Here is a 15923-nt window from a genome sequence, read left to right on the forward strand (position 1 = left end):
TGGCAGCTGATAATTTTAGAGAGAGAGAACTGTACAGGACCAAAACTGACCCAGAGACTGTTTTAATAATTTGACAGCATAAATGGCAAAGTTTCAGAGGTCAGGAACATTCTCTGGCACTAGTTCACTAGAACAGATGTGCATAGCTGCCTTTCAGTATATAGGTTATCTTTACTCTCAGTATGTCACCACTTTGGACTGTTACAAGAACAGACATGAAAAATGTTCAATTCTTCTGTATGATTTACGCTTACATTGAATCAAGAAACAAAATCAAGACAATCTCTCCACATAAGAAATCAACTTCAGCCAGGAAAAAGTATTTACACAGAAGTGATATTCTAAAATCATAACACTGCTGATAATAAAGAGTGTTCCTGTGCTTTAATTTAGACATGTGTTTTAGTACCCTGTTGAGCTGAGATTTAATGCACTCATACATACTGTTTGCTGTTTTCATTAGTGTATTGGGTAGATATGTTTATGTTTTCACATTATCTCAGCCCTAATTAAAATAATCTAAGTAGAATTATGTTTTATAGTGACTTGTCAAAGGAGACGACCTTTTACAATGCATCTCTTTAGTAATATTTTTGTTAATGTTGTTATTAAGCAATCACAGAGTATCCATTATGCTCTGTGGAAATTTTTTGAAAACCTCCTCCTCCAGAGCAGTTACAAGTCTTTTGTGGTAATACAGAAAAAAATTCAGTCCTGTGAGACAATTCCAACCAAAACCATTTTCTGTAATTGGTCTTCGGTATTTTAGAATAATAAAATGTCATGATGTCTGTCCTATTTTCAGTCATGCATACCTGAATTGCTAATCACCTCTTAAAAGCTGTGACAGTATACCTTTTCCTTCTCTTTTTCCTTTCATTTTTGTTTTAAGCCTATTTACAAGCTTTATTTATTTATTTGTTTCTTCATTTACTCATATCAACATCGGTAGAATGAGAAGGTATCACAATGTTCACAGTAGATTTGCATTAACTTTAAAGGTTCACAATAAAAAAAAAGACATAGAGACAGAATTTTCTGGAATATAATTAGAAATAAGGTCTAATCATGATTGCTGTCAACTATTTTAGAGTGCTTGCAACCTCAATCTAATGAAATCTGGTTTTCTTATGAATTAGCGAGGAGAGAAMGGAGGTTGGCATGGAGGGAAATGGATGTCAGCAACCTCAGTAATGTTATAATGCAGGAAAGTGTGCCAGATCAGACATACTAATGATGAGGGCTAAAACTGCCCAGCAGTGCACCACAGCACTTTTTATGTCAGCTAGAGAGGCTTGGGTGCACATAACTCCTGATGTAGCTGTCCACCGATGTTCAGGCTACAGTAGAGGGTGAAATAACATGAACTACATCTACGTAAATATACCAGGCTCACTGTGCCTACACAAAATAGCTGTACATTAGGCAAGGTACTCTTAGTAGCCCAAACAAGTTGGACAGAGGCTACAAGTGCCCTGCAGGATTCTATTTCTGCATATAGAAAATAATTTAATCTCTCTTCTAAACATCTAAACAGTCATCTTCTACTAGATCATCATTGCTAGATGTCTTAGCCAAAAGAACCATGATTCACAGATGGAATTACAACTTTGTTTAAAAAGTTAAAAAAATAGAAAAAAAATGATGACTAATGCAAAGATAGCACATCCAAACCCAGAAGAACGATCATATTATAAGGAATTTGCATAGATTATTGCAGATCTTAGCAATAAAAACAGCAAGAATGGGACAATGAAATTCTATGATGTCAGAAACACTGAAATTCTTTTTTCCTTTGCCTTTCCACCAGAAGCCTTCTTTGCACTATTGAAAGAGCACTCTCAGGAAGCTTACTTATTGACATAAAATGAAATAATTCTTATTTTATGATAGATAACATCCAAGTCACTTTTACATCACCCAGGTTTAGACATCAAAGGCTGTACATAGTTAGCYTTGTGAAACATATCTATCTTAAGAAGACAAGAAAATTTAGATGATGTCTTACAATTAATAAACAAAGAATTTGAAAGGTAAGTAGTCAGAATTCAATTTTATAATTGACCAATTCAACAAGTGAGTAGGATCAGGAAATGAAACAATTTCTTAGGAAAAACAGGTGATCTTTCCCTACTTATATATATATAGATTGCTTGTCCAAATAGAGGTGAACAAATTAAGTTAATGCCAGGAGAGTCTTAATGTAGCTAATACCAAAAATACACCAAGTTTCACACGCAGCCCAATTCTGTTGAGGCTTCATCCAGACTGAGTTAAAGGAGTTACGCTAGAACAAGGTCAATTTTACTATCACCTTCTACATTCCAGTTCTAATATAAGTTCTGTTATATAAGTTATATTTTACTATATGTGCTAATGTAACTAAGTTAAAACTTGCAAGAGAGCCTAAAATTTCAGAGGACTTCAGTTAATGCATTAGCCTACCTAGTCTTATGCTACAGCTCATTTTTTCTCCTAGCTCCTATTAGTATACTTTACAGAGGCATAGCCCTTTAAATTGGAACTGCATTACTTTCTCAAGCCTTCTTTAATCAGCAAATCATGACTTAAAGGCTTACTAAGATTTATCTGAACAACCTAGAAAAGAATGGTCACGTGATTCAAAACTCTACATTAAAGTTCTGTTTGTTTCTTATCTGCATAACTTTCCAACAGATCTACTTTTTTTTTCAGAGACTGGCCTACACATCAAGGGGTAGAATCTTACAGACTCTGTGAAAACCGGAAAACAAGAGGTGTATTTGCAAAATATGAGATTACAGGTACAGGCCACAGCTAAGGTGTACAAATAACATAGCAGATGGATCCCTGAATGTTAAATGAGCTAGTTTCAGGATTGGAAACAATAGAGGTGAGTGGCGCTTTGACATTGAACTTACTCAATACTAATTCTGAGATCGGAGTTAACATCCTTCCAGAATGCTACACTGGGCCATGGAGATATAACATTTCAGTTAGAGTAGGTTTCAGGTTTAATAATATTACACTGAATGGAATAGCTGAGAAATAACTAAAGAGAGTTTTAGTTGGATTTTAGAGAGCTGAGGGATCTCACAAGGGATAACCTGGTACAGTCRTAATAAACAGTAGGTTTCTCAGCTCAAAATTCACCATAATTAACTGCAGAAAGGATAAATTTCCAGAAAGATCAGTGAAAAGTGGAAGGAAAAGCAATATTCCCAGTCAGGTTTTACAGGGACAACTTTTTAATATAGTAAGGGGAGAATTTGGGCCAGGTTAAGGGACAACTAGAAGAAAAACGACAAAACAAATTCTGAGTACAGTCTGAAGACTCCCTTAGTTGTCCACGACCCAGATCTCTAAGGAGTCACGCTTAGCGTATGAGATTCACTCATCTTGTGACTGTCTCATACTTCCCAGCTGCAGCACTTTCACCCTGTTTGGTGGCCATGCAGCATCACAGCCTCACCCTTCTTCAGGGACCCCACGTAGCAGATGTAATTGGCAGGGCCCCTGAACAGCTGTATTTGGTACACGAGTTTCTGGAATAGGAGAGAGGACAGGCCACTCTGCTGTGCTAATAACCATGTTCAAATGAGCATCTTGTCTYAAGCATCTGTCATGTGCTGACACATGTAGATATACTGCCCCCGTGTGACCCGACACACAGTCTTCAGTGCCTGGCTGAAGAAAACAGGCGGTAGCATGGCCTGCACCTCTGGCTCCAACCTCAGCTCAGCCCCTGTGGCTCCTTCTCCCTCAACAGACTGTTGGAAGAAAGGAATCTTTGGTTCCCTCTGCTGCTGCTTACACATATCACAGAGAATATTAACACTGTGTTCCTCCTCAGTGGTGGTGACCTGCCATATGTACAAATCTCCAGGAAAAATAAAGTTGCGCTAAAAATAAAAACAAAAATATAAGTTGAAAGGCTAGACTCCTTSGGAGTTTCATCCAAGCTACCAATGCCTGCAGAGTGCAAAACTGGTAGAGAGTTCTGTGTTCTGCCTTTCACTAAGTCACTAGTACAGATGCTACTTACTACTAGTACTGTGCTGGATGCAGAAGAGATATGAGAAAGGGAAAGGAGTGACATCTGTTTTGGCAATTTACATGATCTCTGTTTTGGTTCTGTTCTCTTATGGTTGTTTCTGTTGCCTTTTAAGATCTGTTTACTTTGCTTGAACAGTGCAAAGAGGCCCTGGCAGACAACAAGAAATTAATTATTTTTTGTGCATTGTATTTAATTATTCATTAGTATTACATGAGYGGTGAGAGGTCAGTCAAGAATTGAATTCCATTTGATTAAACTCCAAGAGCTTGCCATGTAAATGAATGCAGTAGGCGTAGAAAAAAGGAATTAAATATGCAGATAGAATTAGCATCAGTTGTTTGCAAACATCACATTGTAAATACCTACAACTTCTTTGTTTATTTTCTTTGGTTGAGATCTTGGAGAGGAGGAGATTAGGTAAACAGAAAAAAAAAGAAATAGGAGCAATACTAATGAAATGTACAGAAAATAAATGGGGAAATAAGCATAATAGGATATAGATACTATAATAGAACCAACTCCTGTATATATTAGTACATAGATTTACAACATACATTACACAGTAGGCTACATGCGTCATTCTGCTGTTGCTTTCTGCATGGGAAGTGACACGACAAGAGAGAGATTGTAGCAAATGTGGTAAAGTTCTGACCATATATATTGCACAGTTAGCCTTTGCTCTATAGAATGATGACAATATTGGGAGTCAGTAAATGGTATGATTTAAATTTGAAAATAGCTCCCTAGAATCTTATGAATCCATTCAAAGTTAACTAGCATGAGAACATCACCATTCAATGTTCTGAGTCCATCTGTTGGCAATATCATGATGGAAACAGCTTTTTAAATGCTATTTTCAATGAGCTATCACCAAACAGCTTGTTCCAACAATATTCCAATACCTTTCTATTTGCTTGCCGCCTACTATAAAAAACAACTTAGAGGGAAGGAGGCATTTCAGTACTATCATGATGTAGGGTGGGAGAGACAGCGAGACTATAGGAACAAGCAAAATGAGAAATGATAAAAAGAGAAAAGACTGAGAAGCTGTTATTTTAGAATCCCTGCAATCTAGATCTAAGCCAAGATGTGGAACCCAAACTACTTTAATGTCACTGAGGGTAGTCTGCATCAGTCAGTGGATAAAATTGTTATTATTCTAGTCTACTCTGGTGCATTAACACTGTCAACCACGGCAAACCAAAGTCTCCTCAGAGAGAAATGACAAATGCATCTAGTAATTACCTATAATTCCGTAAGACCTTCTGAATTGTGGGTTCCAGTGAGTAGAGGGGAAGTTACACCTCCATCACTACAGCACTTTCAACTCATGAAGCACCAAAACAATCTGTTCTTTAGAGTTTTTATCAAAATATACATGCATCCATTAGCTTTTCTATCAAGTAACTCCTGTGCCAGTAAGATACTGGTGATACAAAATCTGCATCCACTAGAATCAAAGTGGCTCAGTGGCAGAGATCAACCATCAGTGAAGGAGAGGTATTTGAATATTTGAACCCAATAATTGCTGGAGAAGGATAGAAGGGCTTTTTATTAGAGATTCACACCAAAAAAAAGTTTCATAATAGCAATTAGTCAATTCAGTCTGCAGTTTTAGAATCTTTTTTCTTCTACTTGTAAAAAATCTAAGGTCACAGATAGCTCTTCTTTAAGCAAGAGCTAGACCAGCTAATCCCCTCAGCTCTCTTCTAACCTATATTATTCTATAAGCATATGATTCTAAATAAACTCTTGTAAACTTGTAAACTTCTGAACCAAGTTCTTGTTTTACTTATTTTAAAGATGTCTCATAGATGAGGCCCAGAATATTTAAGAGACAATGAAAAGGAAGTGATACATATTAGCTGTTTTCTTCAGAGAATTAYGAGAAAGCACTCAGATTTCAAAACATTAAGCTTATTGTTTACAAAATACTATTAGAAATGCATGAAAATGTTCATAGTTAGGAAGGATGAAAGTCAAGAAACAATACTATAAAAGAAGGTAAACTCAAGAAGATAAAAATCACTATGGAAGCATGTAAATGGAAATACAGAAAATCTGAAGTAATAAGAAAATACACTGATAAAAGCAGAACATAAACCTGGAAGAAAATTAATAGTACATAAATATTGCATAAGGATGTTGTTCAGCATTAATTCTGTGAGAAAAAAATATTCTGGTATCTCTCTGTATACTCTTCATCTCATTCATAAAATATTCTACTTTCTCCTTATGTTTTCAAAATTGCTTCCTGAGTATAAAAATATTCTGGATTCTGTATATCTATCTTCGATCTGTCTGTATGTATATAGTAATAATGTCCTAATAGAATACATGCATCATATCCTGTTTATAAAATGAAAAGTACARCTAATAGGAGGTTGTTTAGAGTGATCACCTACCTGAGGACGTATAACTTTTACTATGTTTTTAAGGGCAGTGTCTGGTGATGGAGGAGAACAGTCAGGTGTTGGGCCTGTAGAGCTGTTTCTATGGTTACCAGATCCTGGTGCAGTAATTGCTACCTGAGGTGCATTATCTGTGAATAAAAATAGCATTTATGTGAACTTACACGTTATATATTTAAAAATCAGAATTATTTTGAAAACAGAACATGATTCAGAACAATAWTTAAAACTTCCAAAACCTGTTATAGTTTAAATACATTTGATAAGAAATATATTGCATATCTACTCTTACTTTTTCATTCCATAAATTCATTCCATGTTGAGTCAGAATATAACACTCTCTTAATACCTAAATATAATGAGGCACAAAACAACACAAAGATCTTACATTAGTTATCCTGAATTACTGATTATGAATCTAAATACTATCATTATAACAAGGGTGATTTAAAAGTAGGCTTTCTAATGCATTTCATATCTCATCCTGGTAAATCATGGCATGTAAGTCCTAGTTCAACAAGTTATATAAGYACACACTCAACTTAGAGCATCTAAAACAGTTATATTTAGCCTTCATCCTGAGGTAGGCTCAGGAAGTGYRGGYTAGATGAGTGGACAGKGAGGTGGATTGGGAACTGKCTGAAAGGCAGAGCTCAGAGGGTYGTCACCAGTGGCACTGAGTCCAGTTGGAGGCCTGTGGCTAGTGRTGTTCCCCAGGGGTCACTGATGGGTCCAGTCTTGTTCAACTTCTTCATCAGTGACCTGGATGAGGGGACAGAGTGCCTCCTCAGCAAGTTTGCTGATGATACCATACTGAGAGGAATGGCTGATACACCTGAGGGCTGTGCTGCCCTTCAGAGAGACCTGGACAGGCTAGAGAGTTGGGCAGAGAGGAACCTCGTGAGATTCAACAAGGGTAAGTGCAGAGTCCTGCACCTAGGGAAAAATACCCCAGACACCAGTCCAAGCTGGGCGCTGACTTTCCGGAGAGCAGCTCTGCAGAGAAGGACCTGGGAGTGCTGGTGGGTGAGAGATTGACCTTGAGCCAGCAACATGCCCTTGTGGCTGGGAAGGCCAATGGTCTCCTGGGGTGCCTTAGGAAGAGTGTTGCCAGCAGGTCAAGGGAGGTGATCCTGCCCCTCTCCTCAGCCCTGCTGAGGCCTCATCTTAAGTACTGTGTCCAGTTCTGGGCTCCGCAGTACAAGAAAGACATGGAGCTACTGGAGAGAGTCGAGCTACAAAGATGATTAGAGGACTGGAGCATCTCTCTTATGAGGAATGGCTGCAAGAGCTGGGCCTCTTTAGCCTGGAAAAGAGAAGACTAAGAGAGGATCTTATGGATGTATACAAATATCTTAACAGAGGGTTTCAAGAGGATAGGCCCAGACTCTTTTTAGTGGTGCCATGTGACAGGACAAGAGGAAAYGGACACAAACTGAAATACAGGAAGTTCTGCCTGAATATGAGAACTTCTTCCTGTGAGAGTGAYGGAGCCCTGGAGCAGGTTGCCCAGAGAGGTTGTGGAGTCTCCTTCTCTGGAGATATTCAAGGTCTGCCTGGATGCAACCCTGTCTAMCATGCTCTAGGWGACCCTGCTTGAGCAGGAGGGTTGGACTTGATGATCTCCAGAGGTCCCTTCCAACCTTACTGATTCTGTGATTCTGTGATCTTAATTGAGCTCAAAGTCTTATCTTCTTTTGCTTCAGAAAAATATAATCTTGTTTCACGCTGCGRATAGAAGCTTCAGAGCAGATTCATYAACAGAAAATTCTGAATTAACCTCTTTGACTGTGGAGCTAGAAACTTGCTTTGAGAGACCATTCTATATGGAGATAGCAAAACAAAGAAGTATACTGCTGCCTAGACATGCTGTAAYGTAGGCAGCAGACTAGCCTCCACCAAGAGAACTACAAAAACCTCCTAATACGAGGAATGCTCCATGTGAGTCTTTGGCTAAGTGTAGGACATTGCTGGAGTAGGAAACAAACAACAGGATTGTCTTCAACAACGGACTAGACCTATAAAGTACCTGAGCTCCCCTGTACTTTAGCAGTCTCTGGGTTTATGTCAATGGTCTTTTGCTGTGAAGCCTGTGCAGCTGTGCTTAAGTACAGCTGTCCTTCAGGTGTTTAGTGCACGAAAGCCTTGCAAGTGAAGTCAGCAAGTGAAAGTCTTGCACATGGAGGAGTATCTTAAAGATGCATCTCACAAAGGCCAGATAATTAGAAATGCAGCCTGGTGCAAATGGTAATGAGTACAGTTTCCCATCTCCCATTTCAGGGGAGGGTCAGCCCTTGATGACAGTGACCTCAGCATTGTTTATTAACACTTTAAATACGCAGACGCAGGGGTCAAATAACATGAACAAAGTGTTGGTCTTTCCACAGGGATCTGAAGCTTCTTGTTGACCGTTTTCAGTGATAACCAAAGAGTAGGTTTTGCCCCAAAATACAGTCCTACCTGATAAGAATGGAACTGACTGAAAGTGAAATTCTTGGAATTAAGATGTATTGGAAGATATGCATGAGGGGAAGCAGGGCTTTTATATGCCCCAATTAACAGGGCTGAGAAAAACCTCTCTGGCTAGGTACCTGCACACAAGTATAACCACTCCATGAATATACATAATATGCAGAAATCTCAAAAGTAGCTAGAGTCTTTCTTTCCAAGAAAAATAAATTAGCAATATAAAAAAGTATCAAGCTTTCAGAATCTAAAAATAAAGCAGAGCAAAAAATACAAACAATATTTTTCCTTGAAACAAACATCCCAGAAAAATCCAACCACACAATATTTCATGTTTTCAGTTCTCCCTCAAGGGAATAAAGCATCTGACATATAATGGTTATAATGGTTTCTTGTAAATAATTTCTTTATTGTGGACAGCTGTTTATTTTCACAGTACGATCTTCCCATTAGACAACCAATGATTTACTACCTGGGTTTGCTCCATCAGAGAGAAAATATCATCATCAAATTAACTGMTGCAAATAACTTGGGGACTTTTCTGGATATATATACAATATTCATAGTTTCATTAAGAATAAATTTGAATATATTTTATTTTATAATTACATATGATTTAATGATTATTCTCTCATTTGCTTTTCTTTTTTTGCTGGTAACAAAACTAGAGCAAATGTCTGAATAAAAGTGTTTTTTTTTTTCTTTAGGTAACCTTAATCAGATTACTGTAAGTTTCAGTGCAACTTTTCATGGCAATAAAAAAGCATTTACCTCTGAGATATACGTGAAAGGTTAGTTGCTACAGCAAGTTTCTAACAGGTGCTATAGATAGGACCAGCTGGGAAGTATTTGTGGCTCTGTCATTCTCTTCTAGTTTCTGGCTCAAGTTACAATAAGCTAAGAGATGTTGCAGTACAAATCAGATAACAAGAGGCTCCAGAGATGAATGGCAGCTAAAGTTACTGAGCTGCAGTATGCTGTAACAATATTCTTTCCTGCCTCCATCATACATGACAAACTGTCACAAAGATGATGTTATTGGAASCAATTCTCATTCAAACGAAGAGGTTCCATACTCCATTCCTGTTGGTTTAGGGCAAAGAGGTTGGAGTGGAATAAAGAAAATATTATCATATTGTGTTTTCTACATCCAGAATAACCAAAATCATTTTTAAAAGTTTACATAAGCTAAGGTTTTGAATTTAACTGGATTCATCTAGTGCAGACTATAAAAATAGCTATGCTGATTTACATTCTGGGAAATCTTACTAATACGCTTGGCTGGCTGGTTGATTTATTGGTTCAGCATATAAGGTTTTAAGGAAACAAGGAAGTGTTGYTATGCCATCGTGATCACATTTACCATTAACCATCTCATAGATAAATTAAAAAGATGGTGATTATTAATTTTCTCACAGTATTACATATGTTTCCACATCTCTTCTTCTTAAAACTCTATTCTCTACTTTTCCCAATTTTTGAAATATTCAAAAATTCAAAAAGCAGACTCAGTATTTCAGTAATGGTCACATTAATGCTTTATAGAAAATCATACTACTTGTCTATACTTATTACTTCTCCTTATCAAGAAGATACAATCAAGAGATTGTTGCTTGGAAGTTAAAGGTCAGCTTATTCCTAGAATCATTTAAAAAATCTTTTTACTCTCAAACAATTTTAGTATTATTTAAATTAGAGTGATATCCTTTAATTATACATAGGTAGCTYGACTTCAGCTTTACTAAAAACCATTATATTGAACTAATTCCACCAAATTCAGATCTCCAGACCAACCTTCAACTGAACTATTCCTCTTATTCCCTATTTCACCAACAGTTATTTTATGTATTCTTACAGGTAAATGATAAAAGAAATTGAATAGGTTTGAAATGTTTTGAAATGTAACAATTCAAAAGTTTTAGAGTTATCTAATATAGGCTACATATATTGTTGCAGCACTTGTTAGAATGTTAAGGGATGAAGGAAAGAGCAAGAAAAACACCTCATAAAATCTATTTTGTCAAACGGTTATTTTATCACCACACTGTCATATACAATAGAATGGGGGGAAAATATGCTTTTTGTGCTTCCTGTTCAGTTTTATCTGTTTCCAAGTTCACTATTATTGAAACATAATAAATATTAGCATACTGTTATCTTGTTCATAAAAATATGTTTAACTCTGAACGTACTCATGAACGTCATGTCTCTCACAAAAGAAATTATAGGCAAATTAACATTATAATCAGTCTTTCTATAGGAAGAAAAATTGGGCTATCATCACTGACATGATAAATACTCAGTGATTCATATGTTGCAATGTAATCTTTAAGTACAAAAAGAACTTCTACATAAAATGAAAACTGCATTATGGAATGCATCTACTTAATAAGACTTTTTTTGGAATCAAAATTTGGGACCTAAAGATAAACTTCTCTATTCACATGCTGGTAACTAAATTGCTTTCCAATTGCATTCATTTGTTCTCAAGCTTTTAAGATATTCAGAAACTGATCTTCAGATTTACAAGGTCAGTAGGATTTGCCTGACTAAATACAGCTACATTTCAGTGAGAGAATTTTCTGTCTAACGTGCCCTAGGTGACCCTGCCTGAGCAGGAGGGTTAGACTAGATGATCTCCAGAGGTCCCTTCCAACCTCAACCATTCTGTGATTCTGTGAATCCCAGCCTTACACTCTTAAAAATCACAGCCATTATTTTCTAGAGATCTTTGTGAAGGTGAGATCTAATTTATTTCTATCAKCATGGTAAAAAAAATTATAGTAACTCTTTTTTTAAAAAAAGTGTACAAGATAACAGGAGGACAACAAAAGAAGGGAGTGCAAGGAACTTCTGTTCACGGATATGGTGACTGCTTTACACTTTCAAGGATCACTCAGAACCATGCTGTGACTGAAGTAATGCACAGTTACTGGGCAGTACCAGGTGATTCACTTCAAATTTATATCAAGTCCTCACAATGAAAATATTTCCATGTTTGAACTGTCTGTGGAGTCACTTAAATACTTGTATACTCAGCTTTGCAATTTTCCATAAGAAAGAAGAAATATGCATTTAACTTCAGAGATGTGCACCAATAATAATCTAGAACTGGATTATATGTTATAAATTTAATGGYTTTTATATATACATATTATATTCTAGAACTTCTAAAAATGCAGTACTTGAGATGAACAAAATACTTAAAGCACAAAATCTGGTTATTATAACCTTGTATTTTTTTATAATATAGCCCTCAAGGCCTGAATAGATTTGTATACTGCACCTCCAGAGGAAAGCAAATGAAGGTGTAAAGTGAATGTGCACATACATATGTACATATGAATATATATATCTACATGCATATACATAGATAACACCCTCAAAGGCATCCCTTATATACTTCCTTCTATTCTTCTTTATTCTTCTATTATTAAGTAAATAACTTCCTTTTATTCTTCAAGCTCTGCCCAGTGTGGAAGATCCCACACAATGTTCCAAATTACTTGAAGGTGGGTCAAAACACTGCATCTCTTTTTTTCTCTTCGCCAGCATTGGCRTAATGCAAAAATATGTATAAAGCTCCAGATGGCTTGATGTTGTCTTGTATCAAAATGTTTTTCAGTGTGGCATCAAAACAGTCTGAAGTTTGATCAGTTCTAGCAGACTCATTTCACTGGCCYTCCGGAAAACTATTACAGAAACACTTATCCAATCTGATAATTTCTATGTCTGTCTTTAGAAAATTATAGTAGGAGACTGCTGGAACGTCTTTGTCTATAAATGTTACGTCAATGTCCTCTTAGCGTCTAATGTATTATATGGAGGCCTGAAGCTCTGACAAGAACTCTAGAAGGTTAATCGTCTRTCTCAGACAGAAATCAGTCAGGACCTCAGTAGAAACCTTGCAAGGGTACAAAAGGAGATAATCTGGAAATAGCACTATTTATGGAGGATTACTTACCAATAGCAGAATTTACACCTGTCTCTTCACGGAGATATCAGCCATCAGAAAGGGTGCTTTAATTAACTGACTGGGCAGGTTAATGTATGCCCAATTATAGATRAAAAGACTTAGCTCCCATTGATAATTAGATTGCTCCTAAGTAGGAATTTTTGTTTAGTCCTTTAGGAAACTTTGTAACTAGAATGAAAGAAGACTTACCAGTTATATCTACGCTAGAGTGACAGATAAGCCATGTTTTTCTCATTCCAGAGATGATCAAAGATACGGAAGTTTTACCAGGGATATGGGATCTTGTTGAAAAGCAGACCAAGAACGTGTACGTGAACTTGTGGAGTGCTTTCTCAATGGCATGTGCAGATAGCAAGGAGTGGGTAACCATAAAGCTAGAGCATTCACATCTCCAAAATCTCCACATTTCCTGAACTCTGGTGAGATTATGAGGGACTGAGCCAGTCCTGTGACTTTAGCTCTAAAAAAAGCACAAAGATTACCACTGGAAGAGCTGAACGAAACAGATATGGAAGTGGTTGGCTTGCCCTTCTTCACCAGACCAGGCATTTATGCTTTATAAATCACCAGCAGTATATTATAATGAGTAATGAAAGAAGCACTGTTTCAAAGTATGGGTGAATACCAACAACAGTAGATTTCACTGTAAGTGTGATTAAAAGCAATGTACCTGAATATTTTGTGTGGAGTCAGTACTACTTATGATCAGTTCATCCATTAAKTTCTTTGGGGCAACTCAGGCTGCTGGATTCTGCTAGTAGTTAAATTACAAGGCCGGATGCCCAAGCCAACAAACAGGAAGAAGCCAAAAAAGCAAGACCCAGAACTGAGCAGAGCAGGTCACAAGGTGGTAGCAATTGCCACGATTTGATACAGAGCTGCCAGATAAAAGATTTATTGGACAGACTGTGTGATATAAATGTGATGTCTCCTGTAAGTGGTGGACCTATTGCAAAGATTCAGAGCAATCACAGATAGTAGGTTCAGCCAGGCTATAGTTCATGGAGAAATCCAGGAAAAATTTAGAAAACATCTTAGTTTATTAGATGAAGAACAAGACACAAGTGTGATACAGTAGTTCCAATTGAGGGACTAAGTAATTTTCCATAGTACAGGACTCAGCTTTAAAATGGTTCTTACTTGAATTAATCCCCAAAGGAAATCTTCTCTCCTGTATAGCTGTTCAATGTGGCATAAATCTAAGAACTAATAACATGGACAAACTTATGTATTTGAGGATTTCAAGGAACCAAAATTACTAGAGAAATTTTAAAAGAGCAGATGGAAGACTGAATAATAGAATCAGCAGGTAGCTGAACTTGATGCATAGAGAGAACAGTTGGATTGAACTGTTTGAATGTGCTCTTTTGAATTTGTTTTGTTTCCCACACACTTAAACCTGAATAACTATTGTTCTGAGTAGGATTRTAAATATATATCTGCAATTGTCTTGATGAAAGCACTTGAAGTTGTAACTGGTCTGATCTTGGATGTGGCAGCTATTTCAGGATAGTGTTTGGAATTAATTACCAGTGAAGTGCATTCCAGTGGCAGCAGGGGGGCTGCTTAGCTGTTTCTGCACCATCCATGAGACTTTAGTATGACTATTATCAACTTTTTATTTCCTCTAATCACCCACCTGCACAAACAGGCTTTGGAACTGCTTCAAGCTTACATAACCCTTGTAATACCAGGCAACAGTCTGGAAAAACATTTCTCATTAAAAGCTAATGAGAGATGATGGGTGATTTCCACTATTTCCTGAGTAACCTTTTGAGACTGCCTCTGCAAGCTGTTGATGCCTAATTGAGCATTCAAAAACAATGCTACACAGTTGCCATATTCTTGGTGTTTGTGAAGTGGCTTTGTGTTTTTTGTTAGCTTTTGCATGTTTGAAAGGTTTATAGTGAAATGACTGCAATGTCTATGACAGAAATTTCATAGATTTCCATGTTTGGCCTGTCTCAGCTTGTAGTCATCATGTTTCTGGAAGTTCAGGGAAAAGTACAGGGCATAGTTACCAAATATTTTTATTTATTTCAGTCATTGACTAAAGCCTTGAATGCCTGCTGGAATAATACAGATTGGGGAGGTTTTTGCTTATTTTTAAATGTCTGTCATTAGTGAGAGCGGGACTGGGTCACTGATTGCTATTACAGGCATGCCTTAGTGCACAAGGTTTCTCCACTAACCCTAACAGAATATCCATACCGTGCTTTCCAGAGATAAATATTAYGAATACAGTAGATTGTAGATGAATWAAGYTACATTTCYGAAYCATCTCAGAATATAATCAACAAAAGATAATGTCAGTAAATGCTCTTAAACCAYTGAAGTACTACTTATGATAGCATACTCYCCTTATCTAAATATTCTTATTTAATATCTTGTAAATTGTTGAGTGAATTCTGAGAGCTCAACTGGCAATTTAAAAKTTTTGCCTACATTTTTTTATGTACTATATAGAGTAAGCTTTTGTTCCAAACTAGAAATGAATACAGTATTTTGCATAACAGGATACTGATTAAGCCTAAGGAAGTTGTCCTGCAGGTAGTTTGCACTACTAAYAGAAGGTCATAACTAAAGGAATTTTTAGACTCTTTACTGCTAATTTCAAAGCAACAAGGAAACATCTATACCAGATCAGATCAGATATCTAGTCCAGTATGTTGCCCCAAAGATGACCAGATGATTTGAGAATGATAAAGAAAATATTATGAATATTTTTGCAATAACACAACCACAAACAGTTAATTTGTGGCACAACAGCACTAGATTTTTTAGCACTTTAAAAAAAGTCACGATTCAATCACCTTATTTAATTTCTGAATGAATTTTTCTAATAACTGACACTCCAAAACAATTTTTCATATATTACTTTTACTTATTTTTATTTATACTCAGCATTTTCTTCTGAAAAAATTTAACTTTTCCTTTTCATTAATATTCCCCAATAATTTATTTTCTATTAGTTGTGTAATTAATTTAGAAGAAATGACATGTTTCAATAGTATTATATAGTTTTCACTGTAAC

At 36.5% G+C, this 15923-nt stretch overlaps 1 protein-coding gene across 1 annotated transcript in view; it reads right to left on the minus strand.

Moving 5' to 3' along the window:
* Positions 1-15923, minus strand: part of ANKS1B (ankyrin repeat and sterile alpha motif domain containing 1B) — a 434320-nt gene that overhangs the window by 274713 nt on the left and 143684 nt on the right. Inside the window, exon 11 of the mRNA XM_085321288.1 lies at positions 6442-6578. Coding sequence (XP_085177414.1) covers positions 6442-6578 — 137 coding nt within the window. The remainder of the gene's footprint in view (positions 1-6441; positions 6579-15923) is intronic.

The sequence above is a fragment of the Rhea americana genome, unplaced genomic scaffold (genome assembly GCF_003343005.1).
Source record: "Rhea americana isolate MKP2758 unplaced genomic scaffold, rheAme1 scaffold_69, whole genome shotgun sequence".
NCBI classification, from domain to species: domain Eukaryota; kingdom Metazoa; phylum Chordata; class Aves; order Rheiformes; family Rheidae; genus Rhea; species Rhea americana.